Source organism: Zootoca vivipara, chromosome 8 (assembly GCF_963506605.1).
Source record: "Zootoca vivipara chromosome 8, rZooViv1.1, whole genome shotgun sequence".
NCBI classification, from domain to species: Eukaryota; Metazoa; Chordata; class Lepidosauria; order Squamata; family Lacertidae; genus Zootoca; species Zootoca vivipara.
This window is the reverse complement of record NC_083283.1, coordinates 15,735,404-15,760,760: the sequence shown is the minus strand read 5'-3', so window position 1 is coordinate 15,760,760 and position 25,357 is coordinate 15,735,404. Positions and strand designations below refer to the sequence as shown.

Below are 25,357 nucleotides of genomic sequence, written 5' to 3'. Positions count from 1 at the left end.
TCAGTTATGTATCATTTACAGACTGAAAGCAACAACAGTGAACACCAATCGTATTCTCTGAATTGCTTTCTTTTCCAGAGATGGGTCAATTTGGCAAATATGAGCAATTTCCTCTCCTGTTTCTGTTTCTGCCAGAATTCTCTGATAACCCTACCCAAACGTAAAGCAGCCAGACATTTTAAAGCACACTTTCCCACACATTTGGGTAGGAAAAAGTTAACAACGAAATTGTTACTAACATTGGAAACGCAGTAAAATTGCGGTACAGAAACTTAATTTTGAAAAAGGGAAGTCTCTGGCACCTCAATGGAATCTTTTCTCTGCCAAAGCAACTGACCTGTTTAATGTAGGCTCCATGATAAATATAAGATTTAGTATGGGGCCAGGGAGATGTAATTCTTTTAAAGTCCAGCCAGGCAGGCAGTGGGAGTCGTCATGTGTAATCATTCCTGGGTTACTAGCAGCTTGACTTTTCAAATTAAAGTCCAGATCCAATTGTGCTGGATTCATTAAAGAAGAGAGAAGACTCAGAGCTGCCCAAGGAGCACTTGCCTAGTATACCACACCTTAGGGGGGAAGCAATAAAAAATATTCTTAAGAAAGAAGGAAAAACACTGCAAGGATTCTTGAATCCTGTATAAACAGGGTAGAGGATGAGCTTCTCAAGGCCCTTCCAGGTTGGTGTGAGGGCTATTTTTTTTGGGGGGGGGGTTATTCTGCAATATGTCACTGATGCAACCATAGGACATTAGTGGTTGATTTATACTGGATCCTCTCCACATCATTCCGCTTTCTTAGTTGTTCCGTTATGCTTTCCCAAAAGTTATTGCATGATTGCCAGATGTCCCGGCACTCTTGCACTATAGCGGAATGAAAGCGGGACAGTCACAGGATTTCAGCAGGAAGTCACAGAACATGCACTGATAGGAAATAAAGCAGTCTGTCCACCCATGGGTGTAGCCAAGATATATGGGGGGGGGCAGAGCACCCACTTGACATCATCCTCTGTTTGGCTCTGTCTAGCTGATTTGGAATGAAATGTCCCAACAACAGTTGCTTTGAATTACTTTCTTTTGACCCCAAGTGCTTGGAAAAATCTGTCAAAATCTTTTGGCAATTTCTACTTCTATTTTTATTTTATTTACTTGATTTAAGGGGGAGCAGCTGCCCCCCATGCTCCTCCTGGCTACACCCATGTGTCTACCCCAAAACCTTTCCAGGCATAAACAGTATCGAAAGTGGGATTGCGTACACCAATGCCATCATGAGCACAAATAATCATGATTGCACAGTAAAAGGGACACCTTTAACCTTTGCAATGAAGAGAAACCATTACTTTGCAAATTAAGCTCACAGTCTGAGCATATGTTAGCCAGGGGGAGGGTGGGGGGAAAGTTGGGCATCTGCCGAGGCCAACAGAATTCTGGGGGCTTTCACCGTTGACCTCCAGAGCCTCTTGACTCTTTCGCTCATCTTCCTTCCTTCTAATGCATTGCCAGAAAAAAAATGAGCGGGTTGCCATAAAAGGGCACAGATTTGCACAAAATGTGGCTAGCTTTACGTACAGCTGCCAAAATCTGAATGGAAGCACAATAAATATACCATATTGGGGAAGACTGTGTCCAGGTGGTGTGTCTCTGTTCAGCCTGATGCCCAGGTGTTGTTCCCTGTCGATGGGCAAATGTCAAAGCTTCTGCTCTTCTTCTTAGGTGTCTTTAAACCACACTTGGACAGACAGAGGGCTGACCTCTGTAAAGCAGGATGTGAGGCCATGCTATTGCTGCTGCTGCTTGTCTGTCCACTCTTGAGCATCCAAGCAGTGATGAGAATGAGGACATGGACCAGCATCTTCCACTTGTCCATTTACCTGCTCCAAGGAAGACTGGTCCCAAGGGCTTTGGATTCCAGAGGAGCTGTTCCTTCAGCACCGATGGAGTTAGCTCAAACTGAGAACTTATTTAAGAGAGTGAAGCCCTGAGGGAGCAGGTAGCTCCCCAGGTGCTGTTGGACTCCAACTTGCATCACCCACAGCCAGCATGGCCACTGACCAGGACAATGCGGGTGGTAGACCAACAACATCTGTGGGGCCACAGGTTCCTTATCCCTGAATTGGGTCATCCCACAATGCTTCCTTGCATGATGAGTCGCTACATCCATGGCAGCAGAATTACTGTGCATTTGGTAACTTGATGCTTCATTTGCTTGTGTTCCTTCAGCTGGCCTTTCCATTCCAGTATCCTGAGATCCTAATTTAAGGCTATGTTGGCTCTCCAGCCTCTCTGGTCTGCTTGCGCTGTTAAATTGCCGCACCGCTCACTAGAACAACCACTCAGCATTGATTATCTTTTTGTCTCACAATAGTGTCTCGTTCCATAAACTGTGTCTTTGTGTGTTGGGAAGGGGGAGAGGCAATTAAAGAAGCGTCTTGTTGTTTTGCTCATTTTCAGTAGTTAATGATTCCACCGGCTTCTTTTTAAACGTTTTGTTCAATATTTTATTACTTATTGAAATTGAGGCAGTGTGGTAAATTAGAGCCTGTGCGTGCTATTTTGCTGTGCATGATCCAGGAAGACTCCTGGATTTATACAGAGTTTACAAGCTCCTTTTCCTTCCTAGGGCCCAAGGCAAGGATAGCAGGAATGGGGAGGGGGGCTCTGTGGCCTTACAGATACCAGTGGGCTGCACCTCCTATCATTCCTTAACCTTAGCCATGCTACCTAGGGGTGATAGGATGCAGTCCAAACATTTATGGGGTTGGGCATGAGGTTTCCCCAAACCTTTCTATGGCAGCAGGAATAGCCAGCTCCCATCACCCTCAGCCAGCATGGCCAATGGTTTAATATCTTTTTTTGGCAGCTCCTCACAAAGCATGGTATGTATGCCAATGTAGAAATAAGATGGAATGGGTTGCTTCCTTTCATTGCTAGTTGTCAGATACTGACTGGGCAGAGGGGTGGTGGTGGTGGATACCGCCTCCTCAGCCTGAACCTGCCAGAGAAGAGGGAGACAGTACCGTGGTACCTTGGTTTATAAACTTAATCCGTTCCGGAAGCTTGTTCTTAAACCAAAGTGTTCTTAAACCAAGGCGTGCTTTCCCATAGCAGTGGGGGACTCAATTTACAAATGGAACACACTCAACAGGAAGCAAAACATGTTCTGCTTACAAGGCAAAGTTCTCAAACCAAAACACCTACTTCCGGGTTTGTAGTTTTCTTAATCCAAGTTGTTCATAAACTAAGCTGTTCTTAAACCAAGGTACCACTGTATAGATGTACAATGGGAGGTTGTGAAAGGCCCCAGTCCAGAGGCTGCAGAGGGGTGAAGCTGGGAAATATTGGAAGAGGAGCAGGAAGAAGAAGCACCAGTGGAGACACAGCAGACTGACTCAGTGTCTTTGGAAAGCATTCCAGACCCCCCCTCCCAGAACCCAGCAAGCATTGAAAGTTGGAGAACAGAAAGCTCAGAGGCAGAAATCTCAGCTCAGCCAATGTAGGGATGACATATAATAGGAGAGATGGTGGGGGTGGGAGGCTTTACTTGGAGCAACACCATTATTACTACAAGAGCTCCTTTTTAAGCCCCTCTCTGTGAATATTGAATAAACAGACTTGGTAAGAACTCTCCTTCTTTATCTAATTTTTGGCTGCCTACCATGGGGGTGGGGGTGGGGTCAGATTCCCTGAAGCCTGACACTAGTAGGGGTGCTTGAGGAACTCAGTACTTGCAGAGAGTGCAATCAGATAGGCAGGGAATAATAATAATAATAATAATAATAATAATAATAATAATAATAATCTCTCCTTTGCTTGTTATTTAATGAGAGGCTAGAGAGCTGTGTGTCTGTTGCATTGGACAGGGCGTGGGTAGGTGTTACTAAATGACCTCCAAAGTCCCTTCCAAGTATCTGAGTCTATGATATGAACCAACTTGATTGGCATCTCCCGGACTAATGGGCGGATTGGAACTCATAGGGCAATCCAGACCTTGGTTGCTGAACAGTGAGGCTTTATGCAGCAACGGGATCATTACAGCAGAAGATGCGGGTGCTGGAGGGGAGGTGCAGGATGGCTGTTCTAGTTTGGAGCTGATATAGCGCCTGGGACCGATGCTATCATGTGACAGTGGTGGGGCCAGCAGATGCCGGGCCACCTGAGCCACCCTTGCCTTCAGAAGGTCTCATTTTGGGGTCTTCCACTGGCAGCCTTCCTCCCACCTGCATGTTTTGTAGTTAGAAGGGGAAGCTCTGCATTGACAGAGCGGCGCTTGCATCATTTTGCAGCAATGGCAGCCAGCAGAGAGTTGGGTGTAGGGATGGTGGAGAAATTCAATCCAGTTCACATTTAAAGGTGAGCTTACCCAATTTGCACCTTCTGAAACAATATGCGCACTGAAACACAGCCATCCTTCAAAATTCACATGTCTCTGAATTTTGCAATGCAGTTCTGCAGCCAAAAATGCATGTACTATAGGGGACATTCTGCATATGAATGCATGCATTAGTGGAGACATCATACAATAATGCATTGCAGTAAGGGAAATTGCTTTGCAAAAATGTGTGCATTAGACAAAATTGCATACATTAGGAGAATTTCACACTAATCTGGGGGTGAATTTTGATGAGGACTTAAAATATTGCAAGCTGGTGAGGAAATGTGAAAAACTGAACTTAAGACAGGAAAAATAAGAAAATAAAATTGACACTTATTTGAACTTATTAATAAAGGATTTTTTATTTAAAAAATTAATTTTTTTGACACATTTGCCCACCCCTTGTTAGGTAGTGGGGCGAGTAAGGGGGTAGGGCAGTTGGGATTACTCTGTTACTTATGCACTGACTTTTGCACTGGCTCAGTTGTAATACTCAGCACAAGAAAACAGAACAGAAGAAAGCCACACATATTTGGAGAGAAAACACATTTTTAAATGCTTATTTATGAGAAAATACATTTCAAAATGTAATCTAAATACATAATTGCAGACTTTTTTTAAATAAAGAAGCAGATTAATATGGAAACAGAATGGAAAGGACTTATGGGTGAACATACACAAAAGTTGTAAGGAGAGGAAATGGATTAAATCACTGATCCCTAATCGTGCGTTCTGCAATCTTAACAATGCTTAGGCCATTGTGTTTCCAATGCAGTTTGACGGGGGGCCAAAGCAAAGCCTATTAATCCATCTCGTTTAGTAGCCATGGACCCATCAAATGACTGATTATTCGTGCAACCCAATAACTTCAGTCTCTTGGGTCTTGACAGAAAACACAGCCTGGTTTCTGGTCTGCTTTGGCTTCAATTTGAAGGGTGACCGCGTAGAAATGGTGAGTGTCAAATAGAACGTCAGTAATTTTATTCAAAATCTGTTGTTTGTCTGCAGCATCCACTGTAGGAGACAAACACAAGGAATTAATGGATGCAGTCCACATCTTACAGTCCTAAGGACAAGAGTTTTCTCATGTTTGTTGAACAAGGGATGGGGTTTGCAAAAACTAGGCGGCTTCCAGACTGTTGCTAATTTGTAGGGAAGGATTCAAATTCAGGTTAAACAATTAAAGTGTTTTTGGTACGCTTGGGAAACAAAGCTGCTTAAAAAAAAAACCCAGGCTTTTTGCATTAAGGAAACTGACAGGTAAATACAGTGGAAACGATGGGATAACAATTGTTTGACGCAACATCATATAACCTCCCTGCAGAAAAATCAGAATGAATGCACAAAATGTCATATAAACTCCCCACAAACTTTGTGCAAGATAATCTGGATAAATGCTCAGTAATCGTGGATGTCATAAAACTGTTTGTGAACAAATCAGGACAAATGCCCAGTAAACAGGACCCTAGTGACTTTCGAACGTAAATATTCCCATTCCCTTTTTTCCTGGTCAGTATAATGATCATCTTCGTATCTCAGACAGAGGGCTCCGAGCTCGAAAGAGCTGTGGTGTCAGGGATTGGACTGAAGAGGAATGGTGGGGGCCGCCCCCCTTCTCCTGAACCTTCCCAAGAAGAGGAGGACAGTATAGATTTACAACAGTGGTTTACAGAAGGGCATACGGTAGATCAGAGACTGCAGAGGGCAGAAGGTGGGAAATACTGAAAGGAGAACAGCAGGAAGAAGGAGAAGCACCAGGGGAGTGACAGCTGACAGACTCAGTGTCCTTGGAAAGCATTCCTGACCGCCCACTCCCGGTCCCAAGATCAGACGGGCATTGAGGGTATTAGAACAGAGAGCCCAGAGGCAGAAAGCTCAGATTAACCAACGCAGGAGTGACGTTGAATAAGGGAGACATAGGGGGGGGTGGGACTTTACTTGGAGCAACACCATTATTAGGGACGCCTGCATTCATTTGCCATTCTCTGTAAATTATTGGATAAATTGCTTGGTAAGAACTTTTATCGTTTCTCTGATTCTGGGCTGCCACCGTGGGAGGGATTTGATTCACCGAGCCTGACATGTGGTGCCCATTAGACCCCCGCTAGCCAAGGCTACCTTGTGGCTAAGATTTGAACTTCTGGCTCACAGCCTACACTCAGGTAGGCTACAATTACAAGCACATAGAAGGAACTGCCATTTGATGTCAGTGGGATGTATGTTCTGAGTTGGGGCCATAAGATCCACAACATTTGTGTTTTTTTTAATCTTCTCGTGTACCCTTGTACAACCAAGCAATGACCACAGATAAATAGTGGCCTTTCCTTCAGCTTGACCTAATTTCCCGAGAAAACGCTTGAATATTGACTCTCTCATTTTATTTTATTTTTACATAAATGTACTGACCTGTGACGATGTGAGCTGTTAGGAGTATCTGGTTCATTGTCAGACACCAAATATGAAGGCTGTGAACAGACTCCACTTTTTCTATTGCTAGAATTCTCTCTTTCACCTCATCATAGGGAAGTGCCCCCGGGGACCCTGTAGAAAAGGGGGTAAATTCCTTTGTTTTATTTCCAAAATACAGATTCCTACATTTAAGGAGAATTTTTCATCATAGATCATTAGAAATGCTTTATTTCTGAGCTTGTCCACGTGTTTACCAAGCCAATCTAATTTCTTCCCGTAGTAGAAAGACAGGTGTATCCACATCAACCCCATTCACCATGTACATAACGTTACAAGAATACACACAGCCCCACCATTATTTCTGCCTCCCTTGTAAACATTGGAAAGTTTGTGCAACCCCACTCTCTCTACACAATGGCTTTGCATGTTGCACTGCATATCTGAGAGAGAGTGGAAGAGAAAGAATCCACCACTACAGCATGTGAAAGACCACCAGGCTGCGTACATATGTGAACCGGTCCTTTGTTAAAGTAAATTAAGGGGGTTTGTGTGTTCCACAGTGGAAGGGCAGGTTCCTTTGAACAGGAGGCTTGTTCAGAGAGCTAAGAGAAACCCCAGAATAGTTGGATCAGGTTAGATACTCAGACCAAAGTTCTGGCCAAAGGATGATGCAAACAGCATCTGGTCTGCTCCTCCACAGAGCTCAGTTGCTTCTAGATATCAAACCAAAGCAATAACAGCCTCTGCTGTTGACCTCCTAGGTTTGGGGTCTGCTGGGTATTTCCTGCACCCCACGTTCATTGATATCTGGTGGGACAGCAGGAACGTAATAATGAAATCCCATAATTTTTGAATGAATTCATAGTCATGTTGAGGCTTTCTAGCAATTCTAACCATGGCTATCTTCATCAGATGAAACGCCCTAGAAAACCCGGGAACTACCGGGGATACTGTCATGTTTACATCATGTTTTATTGTTGAATTCAATATTTAGATCTATGCCGGTTCATACGTTGATATTCTGTAGGTGGCTTTGCTCATGAATGGGATGCCACCTGGACACCTCTGATGTATCTCACTATGAGGTTCATCATGCAAACAAGGTGGGATAATAAGTAGTGTAGATATTAAAAAGGAAGGAAGGAAGGAAGGAAGGAAGGAAGGAAGGAAGGAAGGAAGGAAGGAAGGATTCTTGGGGGGCGGGGAGTTGCTCTACAAACAAAACACCTTACCTTCCATCAACACAAGTAAAATGTCCCGTAAAATAGTGAAGGTTGTTGCCAGAATAAGTACAGAAAATACAAATGTGCAGATAGGGTCGGCTATTTTGTATTCTGGCTAGAGAAAAAAAATTAGATATTCAGTGAATAAACCACTTTCTGTTAACAAGCACTTTAAAAAATGCTTTGTAATATAAAATTTGCTATGTAACCAAATGCCTTGTGGTTGTCATCACAGGTTTGTAAATAGATTGAACCAAAGTTAATAAATATTAACCATATTGGAACCCAGAGTTTGGGGTCTGTTCTCTCCATCCTCACCCTCATAGCATTTTCAGTAACAGAGGTGGCACTTTGAGGAAGGAAGTCAGGACAAAATGACTTAGTGCAACATTGGCGGTTTCATAAACAACAACAACTAATGATTGAGCGAGGCCAGATCCACACCATGCCTTTAAAGCACTGTCTTACCCCTTTAACAATCACAGAGGATCCTGGGAACTTTGGCTCCATGAGGTCAGCCTCCTTAATAGACTACAGTTCCCAGGATTCTTTGGGGGAGCACATATAACTGTTAAGGTGGTATAAGGGTGTAAATGTATGGTGTGGACCTGTGGGTAGCGAGCCTTTTGTATTCCCTCAAATGGCAACACACCTCCAGTATCTGAGGCAACATCCCTCTCAATAGTATATGCTTGGGATCACGTGCAGGAGAGTCTTATTACACTCATGCCCTGATTCAGGCTTCCCATAGGTTGGCTACTGAGAGAACAAAATGCTGCACTGCATAAAAATTGGACATGCTATGAAAACAGCTGCATGCTTAATTGCTATGGAGGTGAGTCAACTCAATAAAACTGACCTTAAAGGTAAAGTAAAGGTAAAGGACCCGACAGTTAAGTCCAGTCGCGAACGACTCTGGGGTTGCGGCACTCATCTCGTTTTACTGGCCGAGGGAGCCGGCGTTTGTCCGCAGACTGTTTTTCCGGGTCATGTGGCCAACATGACTCAGCCACTTCTGGGGAAACCAGAGCAGCGCACGGAAACACCATTTACCTTCTTGCCGGAGCGGTACCTATTTATCTACTTGCACTTTGACGTACTTTCGAACTGCTAGATTGGCAGGAGCTGGGACAGAGCAACGGGAGCTCACCCCGTCGCGGGGATTCGATCGGCAAGCCCTAGGCTCAGTGGTTTAGACCACAGCGTCCCTAAAACTGACCTTAAAGAAGATTATAAGCGCACTGATTAGCACGCTAAGGCTCTGAAACAGATCTCCGATGGCGTGGACAAAAGCGGCTCTTATGCTGGCATTGGTTAACACTTGCTCTGCATCCGAAGGTCTGTGGTGATGGGCTTTGTGGCCGTGGTGAAGATGCTCCTTCCCCTTTGGGTGCAGGGTCAGGCCTAATCTGCAAGAATCACATGAGCAAGACTACTCATCCCTTCACCCCTTTGCTTTTCCAGCACATCATTGACAAAGCTATTAAAATCAGGTTCTGATGCTCTATGTTTTCTGGTTTCCATTCAGCCTGTTTTTTATGTGCTGTTTTAATCTTTAATTTGATTGTGTACACCACTTTGGATTTTTCTTCCTTTTTAATTAGAAGAGCGATAAATGTTCTAAAGGTCAAGGGAACCAGAAAAACCACTACGCTTTCTTTACAGTTTTTGCCAAATGCAAAAACATCGCGCATAAAAACAAGTTATTGGAATCGGCATAACACATACAATTTCTGCACGCTATGATATGTAATTGAAAACATCCCATAGCTATATAATTCTCTCTCCTGTTTCTTGAGCAAAGGAAGCAAATATCCTCACAGTTTGTAATGCAGGCAGATGAATCGGTGTCAAACAGGTTTTTTTAATCAGTGTATCAAAAGCTATGTTTAAACACCCTGGTTAGGTGGTTGCAGTTATGGGGATGAGTTCGGGCAGACAGGTGCATTTGTTTTTTCCTGTCTCCCTCCACAAGACTGTTGAAACACTTGTACAGTGCTACCTTGGCTCTCAAACTTAATCTGTTCCGGATGTGCATCCCAAAACCAAAGCGTTTCAAAACCAAGGCACACTTTCCCATAGAAAGTAATGCAAAATGGATTAATCCGTTCCAGACTTTTAAAAACAACCCCTTAAACAGCAATTTAACATGAATTTTACCATCTAACAAAACCATTGATTTCTAAAATGAAAGCAATAAACAATGTACTCCATTCACACAATGAACCAATCAGTAGCTGTGGGTTCCACACAGTCACAAAAACAAACAAAAAGAGGCGCATAAACAAAAATGCAAAATAAATAGCAAAAACAGACAGAGCTCAGCGCAACACTCAAAACAGAAGTGTGGCACTCAAAACGGAAGCGTAACCCCCAAAACGGAGCACGTTCGGCTTCCGAAAAATGCTTGCAAACCGGGACACTTACTTCCGGGTTTGCAGTGTTTGGGTTCCAAGTTGTTTGAGTCCCAAGGCGTTTGAGAACCAAGGTACCACTGTACGTGGTGGCCTCCCTGCTCCTCCTCCGAATCACCTACTTTTCCCATGAAGCATTTGGCTTACACCCCTGATCCTCAAATTGTAATGAAGCCTAATTATGTTTAATTGTAATTGCATTTCTCTCTCTTCCCTTCCTCTGTTGTCTTCCCAGTTGTCAACATTTAGACTGTAAGCTCCTTGAGACAAATGTCATTCTTTCCTTTCCTTTCCTTTTCTTAATGCTATTCCAAATAATTGCAATAATATTTAGATAACAACTAGGCCCATGCATCTGGACCAGACAAATCTCAGTTGAGCTGATTTGGGCTGTTCTGAGATTTTTCCAGAATAGGTTAAGGCTGGATCTGCCTGGGTCCTAAGAATGGACCTGCATGGATCGGATTCACCCAGAGCAACCCAGAGCTGTCAAAAGGGGTGGAGGATATTAAACATTTGTTCAGGCAATGGGGCGGGGGGGGGGGAGAGAGAGATGATGTAAGAGAGACATCCATTCCCTCTCCCATGCTTCTCCTTGGTGCCTGACCCAGGGGTTGTGGAAGTTCACTGATTTGGTTCCGCACCTGGGTTAGGTGAGGCATGGCATGATCCAAAAATGAACTGGGGCCCGATCAGAATTGCCGAATCAGGACTTGAAGCAAACCGGGCTTGTCTTGCACAGCTGTTCTTTGTGCGAATCCGACAACATCTTAGCATCCCTTTTCCCTGAGCATCGCAGCTCATTCCAGCCATGTCAAAATATCCAGCTTAGTTGAACTCAACCCTCTTTTGCAGTTTCCCCCCGCTGAAATATAACTGCAGCTAGACTTTTAAAAAGGGGGTGGGGTGGGAAATGCTCATGATAACATGACATTTTTCCTTGACACAGTAGCATTTAAGATTAAAACAAAGGACCACTTACATTATGTTGGCTATTACTGCGCAGGCAGACGTAATGAGCATGACTGTACTTTCAATTTCGTAATGTGGGTGCAACAGCCTCATGACGGCTAAAAATGTCAATATGCCGGTCACCACCCAGATGACGATCGTTGACAGGAAAGCTCCAAGGATTTCTAGTGATTCAAATAATTGTTAGGATAGTAGGATAACTGAAACATTTTTCCGGCGAAAAGCTGTCACACACCCCTTACTGTTGCCTAACTGGATGTAGGGCATATGATCTTCTATCTACACTATAGACTGGTGCTGGTTTGACCGCACTAGTTCTGGTCTGACTGCACTGGCTACCAATTAGTTTCTAGGTCCAGTTCAAAGTGCTGGTTTTGACCTATAAAGCCATAAACAGCTCAGGACCGCAATACGGTTTATACTACATTAAAAAAATGTAGTATAAACACTAACAACTGAGACATTTTTGTCCTCGAAATCAACCTGCTCTGAAGAAGAATGCTTTGGGGGAAAACCAGGAGTTTATTTATTTATCACATGGTGGTGAACTCCATTCTGACACTGTGAACAAATTCCTGGACTAAGCATGTGCTTAAAAGCAATCTGTTTCTTAATCCTAAGGATCTGGAGATCCTCCTGAAGCGTGAAATAGCCCCAATGAAGTTAATAGACATGGACTGAGGTTTATTAATTTAAATGGGTCTACTCTGAGTAGGACTTTAGTTGGCTACAACCCCAAACATTTTACAACCTGGTGCCCCCTCCAGTTGTTTTTGCACTAGAATTCCCATCATCCCTGACCACATTGGTCCTGCTAGCTAGGGATGATGAGTGTTATGGTCCCAAAACAGCTCGGAGACCCAAGCTTGAGGAACTCTACTCTGTGCTGATCTCAGCATCTGATCCATTGTTGGTAGGGATTGCTTTTCATAGTTTTCACATTGCAATAACGTTTGGTACCTGCTCTGTGCCATCCATAGGTGAATTTCTTACTGGGTGGTTTAGATGACAGCCACAGAGAAAAGAGGCTGATCAGAAAGCTCATCAGGTCCACCATTACATGGGATGCATCCATCATCACAGCAAGACTCCCTGCAATGTGTCCACCTAGGTCAAAGCAATTATGATAGTTACTCAATCCAAGGACGGAAGCAAAAATGTAAAACAGGTGTCACACAAACGACAGCGGTAGCATACCCTCCAACGTTCCCCAGATGAAAATAGGGACATTTTCCACATCAGTATCACTACTTGAACATTTCCTCCTGGTCAGGTACAAAAGTTATTAGAGGAAACAGTGAAGTTTTTTAAGCGCAGGAATCTTTGAATTTATGTATCGTGGGTTAGGAAAGCCTGAGGGAAACAGAAAACCCCCAAATCAATACATACAACTAACTAGCAGTGATACTGATGTAGAATAGAATGCCCCTATTTGCATCTGAAGAAGGTTGGAGGGTATGTATGAGGTTTTTTTGTCACTCAAAACTTACATATTTTTACTCAGGAGTGGCCATTGCAGCAAGACCTGTGGGTCCTCTGAGACCACTTCTCCCCTCCATCCTCACTCAGCCTGTCCTCCCCCTCAAGATCCAGGATACCATATCTCCCAGATCTTCCAGACAGAGACAGGACAAGGGATGTGGACTTTACAGCACCTTCTCAGGGTTCCTTTCAATGCTTGGTCAGTGACACCCAGGAGAAGAAACAAGAACAGCACAGAGGAGAATCACCAAGGACAGGAGGCACCCGGGGATTGGTAGTGGGTCTCCTCCTGGGGTTTGGGCCTCTCAGCTGGTCCCTACAAGGCATGACTGAGAGCCAGTGTGGTGTAGTGGTTAAGAGTGGTAGACTCGTAATCTGGGGAACTGGGTTCACGTCTCCACTCTTCCACATGCAGCTGCTGGGTGACCTTGGGCTAGTCATACTTCTTTGAAGTCTCTCAGCCCCACTCACCTCACAGAGTGTTTGTTTGTGGGGGAGGAAGGGAAAGGAGAATGTTAGCTGCTTTGAGACTCCTTCAGGTAGTGATAAAGCAGGATATCAAATGCAAACTCTTCTTCTTACTATTAGGTGGCTGGACATGGGTGGGTGGGTGTGAACCACTGTGTCCTTCAAACCAGGATCTTTCCATCCTCTGGTTCACATTAGCTTAGGTATTATTGAATCTGACAATTGGGGTTTCTCTCAGTTTCTCATGTTTCCAATCTTAAAGTCGGTTCCCCACATTGCCATGTCCATTTGCAGTTTGTTTGTTTTTTAAAGTCCTTATGAAACCAACATTGATCCAAACCATAGCTTAGCTCCAGGTGGCCCATCAAGGCAGGAGCAAAGTGGCTTTGACTCTTTTTGCTCTGTGCAGCTGCGCACTTCCTTGTCCGCATGAAGTACAGTGGTACCTCAGTCTACAAACTTAATTCGGTCTGCAAGTCCATTCTTGACCCAAAGTGTTCTTAAACCCTACTGAGGCCTCCTGCCACCAGTGCCCTTCCACCGTTCGGCCTCTGTTCCGAGGCAACATTCGCTAGCCGGAACGCCTACTTCCAGTTTTGCGGAGTTCATTGCCCGAATAGTTCATTAGCAGGACTGTTCGTAGACCGAGGTACCACTGTAATAGCTTTGGCATAGCGTTATGTGTGAGCCAGGCCACTGTATCAGTTGCATTTGCCCCTAAGAGTAGGATGGAAGGATAATTTGTTCTCTCATTATTTTAAAGACAAATGCTTCTTTCAGATTAGCAAGTCTTTATTGCTTTGTAATGATGCTTCCACCAAATTGTTTCCGAGATGGAGTGTTATTCACAGTGACTTTTTTTACTGCTTTGTGCACTAACACAGCAATGGGAATTGTCAGTCACTCAGTGGTCAATCATCCAGCAAGCACTGTCTAGACTGATTTTAAAAATAAAAGAGTTTCATCGTTGCAAGGTCAGAGAGACTGCTGTCTGTACTAGCAGTTAATACGTGTTTCATCAGAGTTTAAAGTTCTGCAGCAAAAATAAAAAAATTCCTGCTTAAAGTTGGCACTACAACAATTTAAACGATTTATAAATTGGGAGATGGGGAAAATCTTATATTGCTAACAACTATCTGTCCATGCAAATAGGTTCTAGGGCTGATGAATTCATTTAACATAAAGCTTATGTTTATATAAGTTTGCTAATCTTGCACAGCACCTAGAAAATGACTGCCCGGAGCTTAAGAAGCAGGCAGCAGCCGCCAAAAGGTGCATAATGTTTTCTCCTCTGCTGTGTACACAGAAACTCACTTCATTTTTGAAGACGCCTGGGAACCTGTGCACAGCTCCAGATAAATTAGAAGACATCTGGAATCTGTTTCTCTTAGAAAGGCCACGCGCCATATATGCTTATGTGGCCCATGCTGAGCAATAATATGGAACTCAGGACAACCTATTTTAGAATCATAGAATCATAGAATCATAGAGTTGGAAGAGACCACAAGGGGCATCCAGTCCAACCCCCTGCCAAGCAGGAAACACCATCAAAGCATTCCTGACAGATGGCTGTCAAGCCTCTGCTTAAAGACCTCCAAAGAAGGAGACTCCACCACACTCCTTGGCAGCAAATTCCACTGCCGAACAGCTCTTACTGTCAGGAAGTTCTTCCTAATGTTTAGGTGGAATTTTCTTTCTTGTAGTTTGAATCCGTTGCTCCGTGTCCGCTTCTCTGGAGCAGCAGAAAACAACCTTTCTCCCTCCTCTATATGACATCCTTTTATATATTTGAACATGGTTATCATATCACCCCTTAACCTTCTCTTCTCCAGGCTAAACATACCCAGCTCCCTAAGCCGTTCCTCATAAGGCATCGTTTCCAGGCCTTTGACCATTTTGGTTGCCCTCTTCTGGACACGTTCCAGCTTATCAGTATCCTTCTTGAACTGTGGTGCCCAGAACTATTATTAATTATTAATTATTATTCGTTGTACCCAGGGAACCATAAGAACTGCAGCTATACCTGTATGAGGATAGCAGAGTTCTGCAGAGGATTCTCAGCCCTCGACTACCAAATTAAGTCCCCAGGACACTCAAGGGGTGAGGTGAGAACTTCAGACCTGGTGGGTGAATAATAGTGCTCCAGACCTGTTTTCTGATGCTCCCAGGCCACAGTCCTTCTATATAATTACTTCCTTCGTCAATAAGAAGTTCTTGAAGAGGGAACATCCCATAGAGATGAGTAAGAGGAGTAAGCAGGGTTCCCTGTCTACTATACTCAAATTCATATTTGAGGTTACCTGAAGCACCTGGAGTCTGTTTCTCAGAAAGACAGCCATGCTAGGCAACAACACATGCTCCTCTTTGGCCCTGCTGTACATCTTCCTCAACTGCCTTTGGAATGTGCATTTGAGTTGTGTTTCTACAGTCAAACCTCGGCTCCTGAATGCCTCTGTTTTGGAATGTTTCAGCTCCCGAATGCCAAAAACCCGGAAGTAGATGCTCTGTTTTTCAAACGTTTTTCGGAAGCTGAACATCCGACGCAGCTTCCACTTGAGTGCAGGACGCTCCTGCAGCCAATCGGAAAGTGGACCTCGGTTGTCGAACATTTCGGAAGCCGAACGGACTTCCAGAACGGATTACATTAGACAGCTGAGGTTTGACTGTACTTCCCGTTTGCCTCCGTTAGAGAGGTAGGAGGGTGTGAGAGAGGGGAGAGAGAGAGAGAGAGAGAGAGAGAGAGAGAGAGAGAGAGAGAGAGAGAGAGAGAGAGAGAGAGATTTAACAAGAGAAATAGTGAACTCCCACCTACGACTTCTGCTATCATGAAGACGCAGCAAATTACCGATGCCAGGTAAAGCTTCTTCTTGGCTTGTCGCTCCTCTCCCTTTCTCTCCTCATAGGCTTCTGAGTGGTTATGGCAGTGATACCTTGAAACCGGCACAACGTTTCCTGATTTCTCACTGCTGTTCGCTTTGTGTGGATTATTCCTTAGTAGATCAATGTCATGTGTGAGAGAGGAACAAGAAGCTTTTGTGAATTCAACGACTTCGTATTCTCTACACAAGCCTTCCGTCCCTCTCCATCATTTCTGTTCCAAGAAAAGCCGCATTCCGCAAGCTGAATAAATTATCAGGCCCTCTCCCCAGTCGCCCAGTAAGCCTTGCCAGCCTGCTACTGGCATCTCAGTTTTCACCAGGCACTGACCACCAGGTGCGCCAACTCTGGGGTGCAGAAGTGTCACCCGGCCCCTCAATATTCCTTAGCAGGGGGCTCAGCCCCCCATTACTGATGGGGCGGAAGAGGCCGAGTCACCAAGCTGAGCATGGCACAACATCAAAGGCAGGCTTCTCCTGAATGTGAGAAAGGAGAAGCCATAGCCATTGAAGCTGCACAGCACTGGGTAATAATAATAATAATAATAATAATAATAATAATAATAATATATTATTATTATTATTATTATTATTATTATTATTTATACCCCACCCATCTGGCTGGGTTTCCCCAGCCACTCTGGGCAAGGTCTGCTCTCAATGAAACACCTCCTCCTGACAGTGTGCGTGCGCCACTCAGAACATGTGAGATTTCACACTCACGCTGCGCCTCCCTCCCAGTCTTCAGCCAAGGTGGCACCTCTGCTGACGACGCATTTTCATGCTCACCTTTGCAGCCACAAGGATTAGAATTGTGCTCCTTCTAAAACAAGGGCAGGTACCTGAGATCTTTAGGATGCAGGTTATGAGAGAGATTCTCTGCACACGAGAGTATGGAAATGTGGGGTCCATATTGGTGAAATCATAGATTTCAAAGACTCTGGGGATCAGAGCTTGTTTAGATTTCTTTCATTGATTTACTAGCCTGCTTATCTTAAGAGGTTTTATGCATTCAGCGGGGGCCCTGAATAAATTACACGCCAATAGCATGTAATTAACACGCTGTGCTGTGTGACAGTAAATTTGCTAGGCTGACTGAGAAAACATCCCGCTCTGCTCCCGATTCGCCGAGTGAGTTATTGGTATTAGCGTAGTGTGGCTCAGACTAGTGGCGCAAAATACATCAGTCTGAAGTAACAAAGAGTGTGTGTCAATATTCCTTGGATGTGAGCGTGACAAATAACCACAGTGGCTGCAATTTGTTTCTTTTCTTCCATTTATATCAGGCTTCCTCAACCTCGGCCATCCAGATGATTTGAGACTACAATTCCCATCATCCCCGACCACTGGTCCTGCTAGCTAGGGATCATGGGAGTTGTAGGCCAAAAACATCTGGAGGGCCGAGCTTGAGGAAGCCTGATTTATATGAATCACACCCTATGAAGCCTCTTGAACCAATTTAAGGAAGTAATAGATTTCTTGCATATCTTTTCGGCCATAGCTCCTCCCCCAGTTTACTTGGACGATAACAGGGCAATCATCTGTAAACTTACTCAGAAGTAGGTCCACAGACTTCAGTGGGGTTCATTCCCAGTAAACGATATATAAGGTTGCGACCTAACCCTAAATCATCTAGTTCACTATAACAGCAATCCTATACACACTAGCCTGGGAGCAAGGTCCATAGAAACCCACTGGGCTTACTTCTGAGTAGACATGTGAGGATTGTGCAAAATACTTGGGAGGAAATGTATTACAGGAAAAGGGAGATGGAGCCAAGTTTGCAGCTATCTGAATAATTAGCTTTAATATTTATACTTCAGTATTTTGGAGTATAACAAAAGTGGCTTATAATACAGTAGGATAACAGACTATATCAAGTAAGTTAAACTTGTAATCCATAACTAAAAATGAGTGAATCTGTCAGTTTTGCTTTCTCCCAGCTTCATTCATAAGTTCCGTTCTCATACCTACGGTACCTACGGGACCGCCTCTCCCGGTATGCCCCGCAGAAGACATTAAGGTCCACAAATAATAACATACTGGAGATCCCGAGTCACAAGGTGGTTAGGCTGGCCTCAACCAGGACCAGGGCCTTCTCAGTACTGGCCCCGACCTGGTGGAACGCTCTGTCTCAGGAGAATAGGGCCCTGCGGGATTTGTCATCTTTTCGTAGGGCCTGCAAGACAGAGCTGTTCCGCTTGGCCTTTGGACTGACGCAGTCTGACCCCGGTATTACCCTCCCCTAAGGTTTTATCTTACAATGGTTTTATCTTACTTGTAGATTTCTAATTTTAAAATTGAATTTTAACATTGTATTAATCTGCATTTTAATTGAATTGTTTCTTTTATACTTGCGTTGATATTTTTGCTGTTAGCCGCCCTGAGCCCGGTCTTGACTGGGAAGGGCGGGGTATAAATAAAATTATTATTATTATTATTATTATTATTATTATTATTATTATTATTTCTACATCTGTTTGTGATTTACTTATTTTTTGAAGTCCTCATGAAAATTCAGCAGCATTTTAGGGTGTAAATTCTCCTAATATACACATCTAAGTATGCAGTTTTGGCTAATATACAATTTTTTAATATATATAATGCCTTTTTGCATCCTATTTTCACTAATATATCCATTTCTATGCACAATTTACCTCAGTATATGCAGTTTTCTACACCATTATTTTATTGGAGAACTACATTCCAAATTCAGAGAAATGCAAATTTCAAAGGTGCGCGTGGTGTTTTAGTTTGTGTATTGTTTTGGAAGGATCAAATTAGGTAGGCTTACCTTTTCAGCGGCAAAATGAATTCAATTCCACTGACATGCCTATGCATAACTTATCCCACATTAATGTGATTGTTCTGCAGTAAGTGATGCTGCAGCTTGCAGCAAGTCTAGAACCAATAATGTTTCATCATCATCATCATTGATCTGCCACCCACCTGTCTGCATTGCCCCAGCCACTCTGAGCAACTTCCAGCAAATTATAAAAGTAACAGTAACATCTTTGGAACATGCTTATCTTGATATTCTGCAGAAAGTAAAGCAATTGTATGAATCAGGCATGGCATGGTTACCTGGGAAGATCTATGGTGTACCTCTTGCCACCTCTGTCATTCACAAGGTAAGTCCTTTCGGCATCCTTTGCCATAGTTGTCATGGTGGCCCCGTTGATCCCGAATGATGGCTGTGTCACTCTTCGGATGCTGATGAGGAATTAAAACGGTTCTTGTAGCTCAAGAGAAACGGCAGCCCAAGTTTCCAAGGTTGGACCTCTCCTTAATCATCCCCAGGGACCCAATAACTGCTCAACCGCTGAGAGCATCTCTATCTACCTCCCGGGATGTAAATCTGCTGTTCGGTCTGTGTGCCTTGAAGGCTTCCCTGCTTTCTGACAGCCCCCCCAATTGACACAGTCAAATGCACAAGATTTGCTGACTCAGGTTCGCTCAAACCCCTGCAACAGGTGGCTGCAGAACAGCCCTGGCTTCTCTGAAACAGCTAATCTGCTGTTCACTGCTCAGCAGCTACAGCCTGGGTCATTTGACCTGCCTGGACAGAAAACCGTTTAAGCCTGAGGATTTCATAACACATTTCTCCTGTGCTTATGAATTACTTGCTCCACAAAGACTGTTTGTAATTCCAGTTATGGGCTCGGTGCAGGATATCCATATGTCCTACTTTCTAGATTTGAAAGTGTCCTCTCTTTGAAGAGCTGTCCAAATTAACCCCAGTTTTAAACTGACTGAGCAGGCACCCGCTCACAGTCTTCCCCAGATCCCGATTCTATTCCCGTTTAAATTGCATTTTGTTTATTTTCTTATTTTCTTATTTATTCAATTTATGTACCGCCCTTGATCAGAAGATCCCAGGGCAATGTACAACATTAAAAACACATTACAGAACACCAGTGATAAGTACATAATAAAAACCCATAATGACAGACAACCTAATAATAACATAAGTCAAGGTAAAGGTAGCCCTGACCGTTAGGGGTTGCGGGTTCATCTCGCTCTATAGGCTGAGGGAGCTGGCATTTGTCTGCAGACAGCTTCCGGGTCATGTGGCCAGCATGACTAAGCCGCTTCTGGCAAACCAGAGCAGCGCACGGAAACACCGTTTAACTTCCTGCCGGAGCGGTACCTATTTATCTACTTGCACTTGGCATGCTTTTGAACTGCTAGGTGGGCAGGAACTGGGACCAAACAGCAGGAGCTCACCCCGTCGTGGGGATTTGAACCGCTGACCTTCTCAGCAAGCCCTAGGTCTAAACCACAGAGCCACCCGCGTCCCTTAATAATAAAATAGTCACCATAATAACAGACCTCTCTCCCCAGCACTTTCGTGGGCCATAGTTAATAGCCATAAGCTTGGGTAAAGAGGAATGTTTTTGCCTGAATCTTAAAGACATGTAGTGACCATGGCTACTAGGACGAGGGTGGTGCTGTGGTCTAAACCACTGAGCCTCTTGGGCTTGCCGATCAGAAGGTCACAGTTCGAATCCCCGCAACAGGGTGAGCTCCTGTTGCTCTGTCTCAGCTCCTGCCAACCTAGCAGTTCGAAAGCACACCAGTGCAAGTAGATCAATAGGTACCGCTGCAGCGGGAAGGTAAACGGCGTTTCCGTGTGCTCTGGCTTACGTCAGGGTGTTCTGTTGTGCCAGAAGCGGTTTAAGTCATGCTGGCTACATGACCCGGAAAGCTGTCTGTGGGCAAACGCCAGCCCCCTAGGCCTGAAAGTGAGATGAGCACCGTAACCCCATAGTTGCATTTTGACTGGACTTAACTGTCCAGGGGTCCTTTAGATTTTTACCTTTACTGCCCTTCCTTTTGATCTGCCTCAATGCTACTGAAAACACAAGTGGACAAAGCTAGAATAGGCTTGCTCCCTTCCTCAGTTTACACCTGCCCCAGTCCCAGTAATACATACTAGGACAGCCCCTCTTACCAATGATCAAATAATGAATGGCAGCTGCTTCATTCCGGATCGATTCAGCATATACTAACACCACTACTGAAGCAAAGGACAGATTAACAGACCTCGTTGGCGGGGGGTAGCAACAGCCATGGGGGGGCACCTGCAGTCAGAAGTCCTTCTTTCACCTCCTTTGGCCAGACAAGACCCCTCTGCTGTAACTCCCCATGCCCTGGAGGGTTGGCATATTGACACCCGCACTCCCCACCCCTCACAATGCTCACCCAAGCACAAATTCTAGTGCTTACTGTGCAACCATTGCAAAGTGTCTCTGCACTAAAGGGTTAATGATAGGCTTTGTGACATCACTTTGTGCCCCCCCCCCCGGCATCAACAGGGTCTGGGTTGCTCTGCCCTCTGGCCTGGTGACACTGTTATGAAAAAGGAGGGTGGGGAAAAGGCTTTGTGACATCATCACAGGACATCTTCAGTGGACAAGAATTGCTGTTGCAGGAAGAGGGGAAACACACACGCACACACACACACACACACACACGATACCAAGCCAGCAATAGGTTGGGAAGATAAGCAGTAGCCAGGGCATCATACTGACATCAAATGAAGTAAGCAAGTTGTTGGAAAGGATTGTATTCCTTTCAGATGTCCTCTTATTTGTCCTGCATAATGAAACAAGCTGAGAATTTGGGAACAGATTACCCCTAAGGGACTACTTTGCCCCATATATATCCCTGCCTGGCAACTGCCCCCTCAGATGAGGTAATGCTGAGAGTACTGTACCTTAATCTGTACTAGGCACTGGGCTTTTTAGTGCTGCAGCTCCAGCCCTCTGGAATCAATGCCCAGTTGAAATTTAGACAGGTGCCCATCATCATGAATTTTATATACCAATGGGCCTGGTGCCTGAAGCTAGCTCCCCACAGAGCACATCCTTGGGGATCCTGCCATCTTCCATTCTGTGGACATGACCAAGCCAGTGTTGAGGTCACTGAGACAGGAGTACCAAGATCCTGGGAATGTGGGCTTGGGAGAGCACGTCTTTCTTTGAGACTCTGTCCTGCCATGTGATGCCCGTAGAACCACAAAAATGAATGGACCTGTGTTAATTACATCCATTCATTTCAATGGGTCTGCTCCAAGTATGACCAGTGCTAGATACAACCCTTAGTTGCTCTTTTCATTTTGCAGCGTGGCCACAACAGATGTTCTCTCATTTGTTTTCATTTTTATGATGTCTGGAATCAGCTGAGGAATTAAGTCTGTAATTATGTTGCTTACAATATCTCTTGGATGTACTTCTTTTTTCTTTGGGGATGGGATCTTGTTAGTAAGAGCAGAAACATTCTGGCAGCAAGAAAAGGCAGAGGTGATGTTTAGCAGATAAGCAATGAGTGGGGAGGGACCTGGTTTCATGTTCATCTTAGAGCCAAGTCTCCAAGCTGACCTCATGGCTTGATTATTGTCGATACCTCTGCTTTGTGTAACATCTCGCCGGATGAAAGAGTAAGTGTCTACACCTCTTTCCAAGCCTTTTTCTTTTTGCTGGTGGAACTTGGGGTTCAGAGCAGAAGAACAGCTCACTAGATCAAGCCAAAGGCCTATTTTCGGTCACAGTTTCCTCCCCCCCCCTTTCTAGGTGGATAAGCTACATTATTTCTCACCCAGTGCAAGACAAGCCAGTTTTCCCCAACCACCGTGCAAATATTTACTTAAGTGTTATCATCCACATTACTGTAAATCAAGACAGCAGCTTGGTGAAAATGAAGGCAGGCAGCAACACACTTCAAGATTTCCTGGTAACCAGGTATCAAGAGGGCCTTCAAACCATGTCCATTTGGGGCCTCTCCGTACATGTTGGTTGTTTTCCTGGGGAGCTAGTTCAGTGCCTTCAAATTGTTATGTATTCAGTGGTCTGTGTTTGCCTGAGCTTGAGTTTGGACTAAGGATTCTGAGCCCCTTTGTTCTGATTCGACACATGATATCCAATCACAGAACAATTCAGGATTCGGGGCTCTGCCATTGGCCCTTAAACTCTGAGTTATGATTCGCAGCTTGGAAGCTTAGATAGCCAATCGTGTTGGGAGTGGGAGTGACCAAGGCCTTCAGAAATGTATATAAGCAGTTGCTTTGCCCCTGTTATCAAGTTCTGTTAGTTCAATAAAGGTTCTTGCTGTTATCACTGTGTCTTGCCTCGTGGGAACCCATCTACACTTCATAAATCTTCTCATATGCCCTGTTAGTAAGAAGCCAATTGATTCTGGTAACAGTCAAGTGTTGTTGTTGTTATTTAGTCGTTTAGTCATGTCCGACTCTTTGTGACCCCATGGACCAGAGCACGCCAGGCACTCCTGTCTTGCACTGCCTCCCGCAGTTTGGTCAGACTCATGTTGGTAGCTTCGATAACACTGTCCAGCCATCTCATCCTCTGTCGTCCCCTTCTCCTAGTGCCCTCAATCTTTCCCAACATCAGGGTCTTTTCCAAGGATTCTTCTCTTCTCATGAGGTGGCCAAAGTATTGGAGCCTCAGCTTCACGATCTGTCCTTCCAGGGAGCACTCAGGGCTGATTTCCTTCAGAATGGAGAGGTTTGATCTTCTTGCAGTCCATGGGACTCTCAAGAGTCTCCTCCAGCACCATAATTTAGAAGCATAAATTCTTCGGCAATCAGCCTTCTTTATGGTCCAGCTCTCACTTCCATACATCACTACTGGGAAAACCATACTTTTAACTATACGGACCTTTGTTGGCAAGGTGATGTCTCTGCTTTTTAAGATGCTGTCTAGGTTTGTCATTGCTTTTCTCCCAAGAAGCAGGTGTCAAGTGTCCCACATAAATTCCTTGCTTCAGGGTGGGCGTTTAAACCCTCCAACAGACTCTCACCTTCATACCTCAACATCCCAGTAACTCACTGTGCATCCTAGCCAGTCTCACTCCAGAGCGACAACTCATTACTTAGAGCTCAAAGAGTTGGGGTCTGTGCGGAGTGTGCATTTGATTTCTTGGGTACGACAATTGAGACGAAGTTCATCCAGTTTTTATGTCCAACCCCCCCAACACTGCGACACGAGACACATACCCTGCGAGAATTACAGATGGTTGGGATAGGAATGACATTCTCATTTATGTTTAGTGGTAAAACGTGGGTATAACAATCCTGCCCGGTTTTAGAGTGGGTTGCTACTTTTGTTGCCTGGCGAATGAATCACATAGATAAACCTTGTCACTCAGCAACTGCATCAATTATTTCAGCGTTGGGCCTCTGTGCCACCTGCATGCTAAGTGGCTGAGGATTTCTTTTACCCATCTCATTTGCTAGCGGTGCTCAAATTGCTGTGCCTGTTCAGCCAGCTGGTCCCATCATAAGTGGCAGTGAGGGAGGAGAAAGAGGAGGAGGAAAGCAATCCACAAAGAATGTCTGTTGAGACAAATGAGAGACATGAAAGGATACATCTGAACTCGTGCATAAATCTCATTAACTTCATTTGGGTGTTACAGGTAGGTAGCTGTGTTGGTCTGGCGTAGTCAAAACAACTTCTTCAGAAATGCATGCACACGAAAGCTCATACCAAAGACAAACTTAGTTGGTCTCTAAGGTGCTACTGGAAGGAATTTTTAAATTTTGTTTTCATTTGGGTGTGCTCTAGAGGTGATCCACTCTGCCAAAAAGTAAAAAAAGAAGAGGGGGGGCGAGAGGAATGTCATGACCCGCTTACTGGTAATGCTATGATTTTGGTGTTGGAAGTGCAACAGCAGGAGTGATTGATTGGTTACTTAATTTCTTTACCACTTAATATATTTAAAATATATTCAAGCAGTTCACACAGAACTGAAGCAACAACTTAAAATATTACAAAAGCACACAGTTACCTATAAAATGTTACATTAATGCAAAGTTGCTAATATATACAGTCATACCTTGAAAGTTAAACGGAATCCATTCCAGAAGTCTGTTCGACTTCCAAAACGTTCGGAAGCTGCGGAAGCTGCGTCGGATGTTTGGGTTCCAAAGAACACTCGCAAACCGGAACACTCGCTTCCGGGTTTGCGGCGTTTGGGAGACAAAATGTTCAACTTGCAAGGCGTTCAACTTCCGAGGTACGACTGTATATAGAAATCATTATCAATTCATTTTTCTTCTGAAGCACCATCCTACTCAGCTTCTGGGTTCTTCCCCAGGGTCCAAACAAACTCTCAGCTCCCCCACAAA

The 25,357-nt window shown here is 44.4% G+C and overlaps 1 protein-coding gene across 1 annotated transcript; it reads right to left on the bottom strand.

Moving 5' to 3' along the window:
- Positions 1 to 4,856: 4,856 nt before the first annotated feature.
- SLC30A8 (solute carrier family 30 member 8) lies at positions 4,857 to 19,540 on the bottom strand. The gene is made up of 8 exons (XM_035125657.2): positions 19,297 to 19,540; positions 16,145 to 16,326; positions 12,347 to 12,493; positions 11,397 to 11,550; positions 9,220 to 9,409; positions 8,010 to 8,115; positions 6,775 to 6,909; positions 4,857 to 5,382 (listed from the first exon to the last, which is right to left on the bottom strand). The coding sequence occupies exons 1-8, from the start codon at positions 19,377 to 19,379 to the stop codon at positions 5,237 to 5,239; spliced, it is 1,143 nt and encodes a 380-aa protein (XP_034981548.1). The 5' UTR covers positions 19,380 to 19,540; the 3' UTR covers positions 4,857 to 5,236.
- Between the last annotated feature and the right edge of the window lie 5,817 nt (positions 19,541 to 25,357).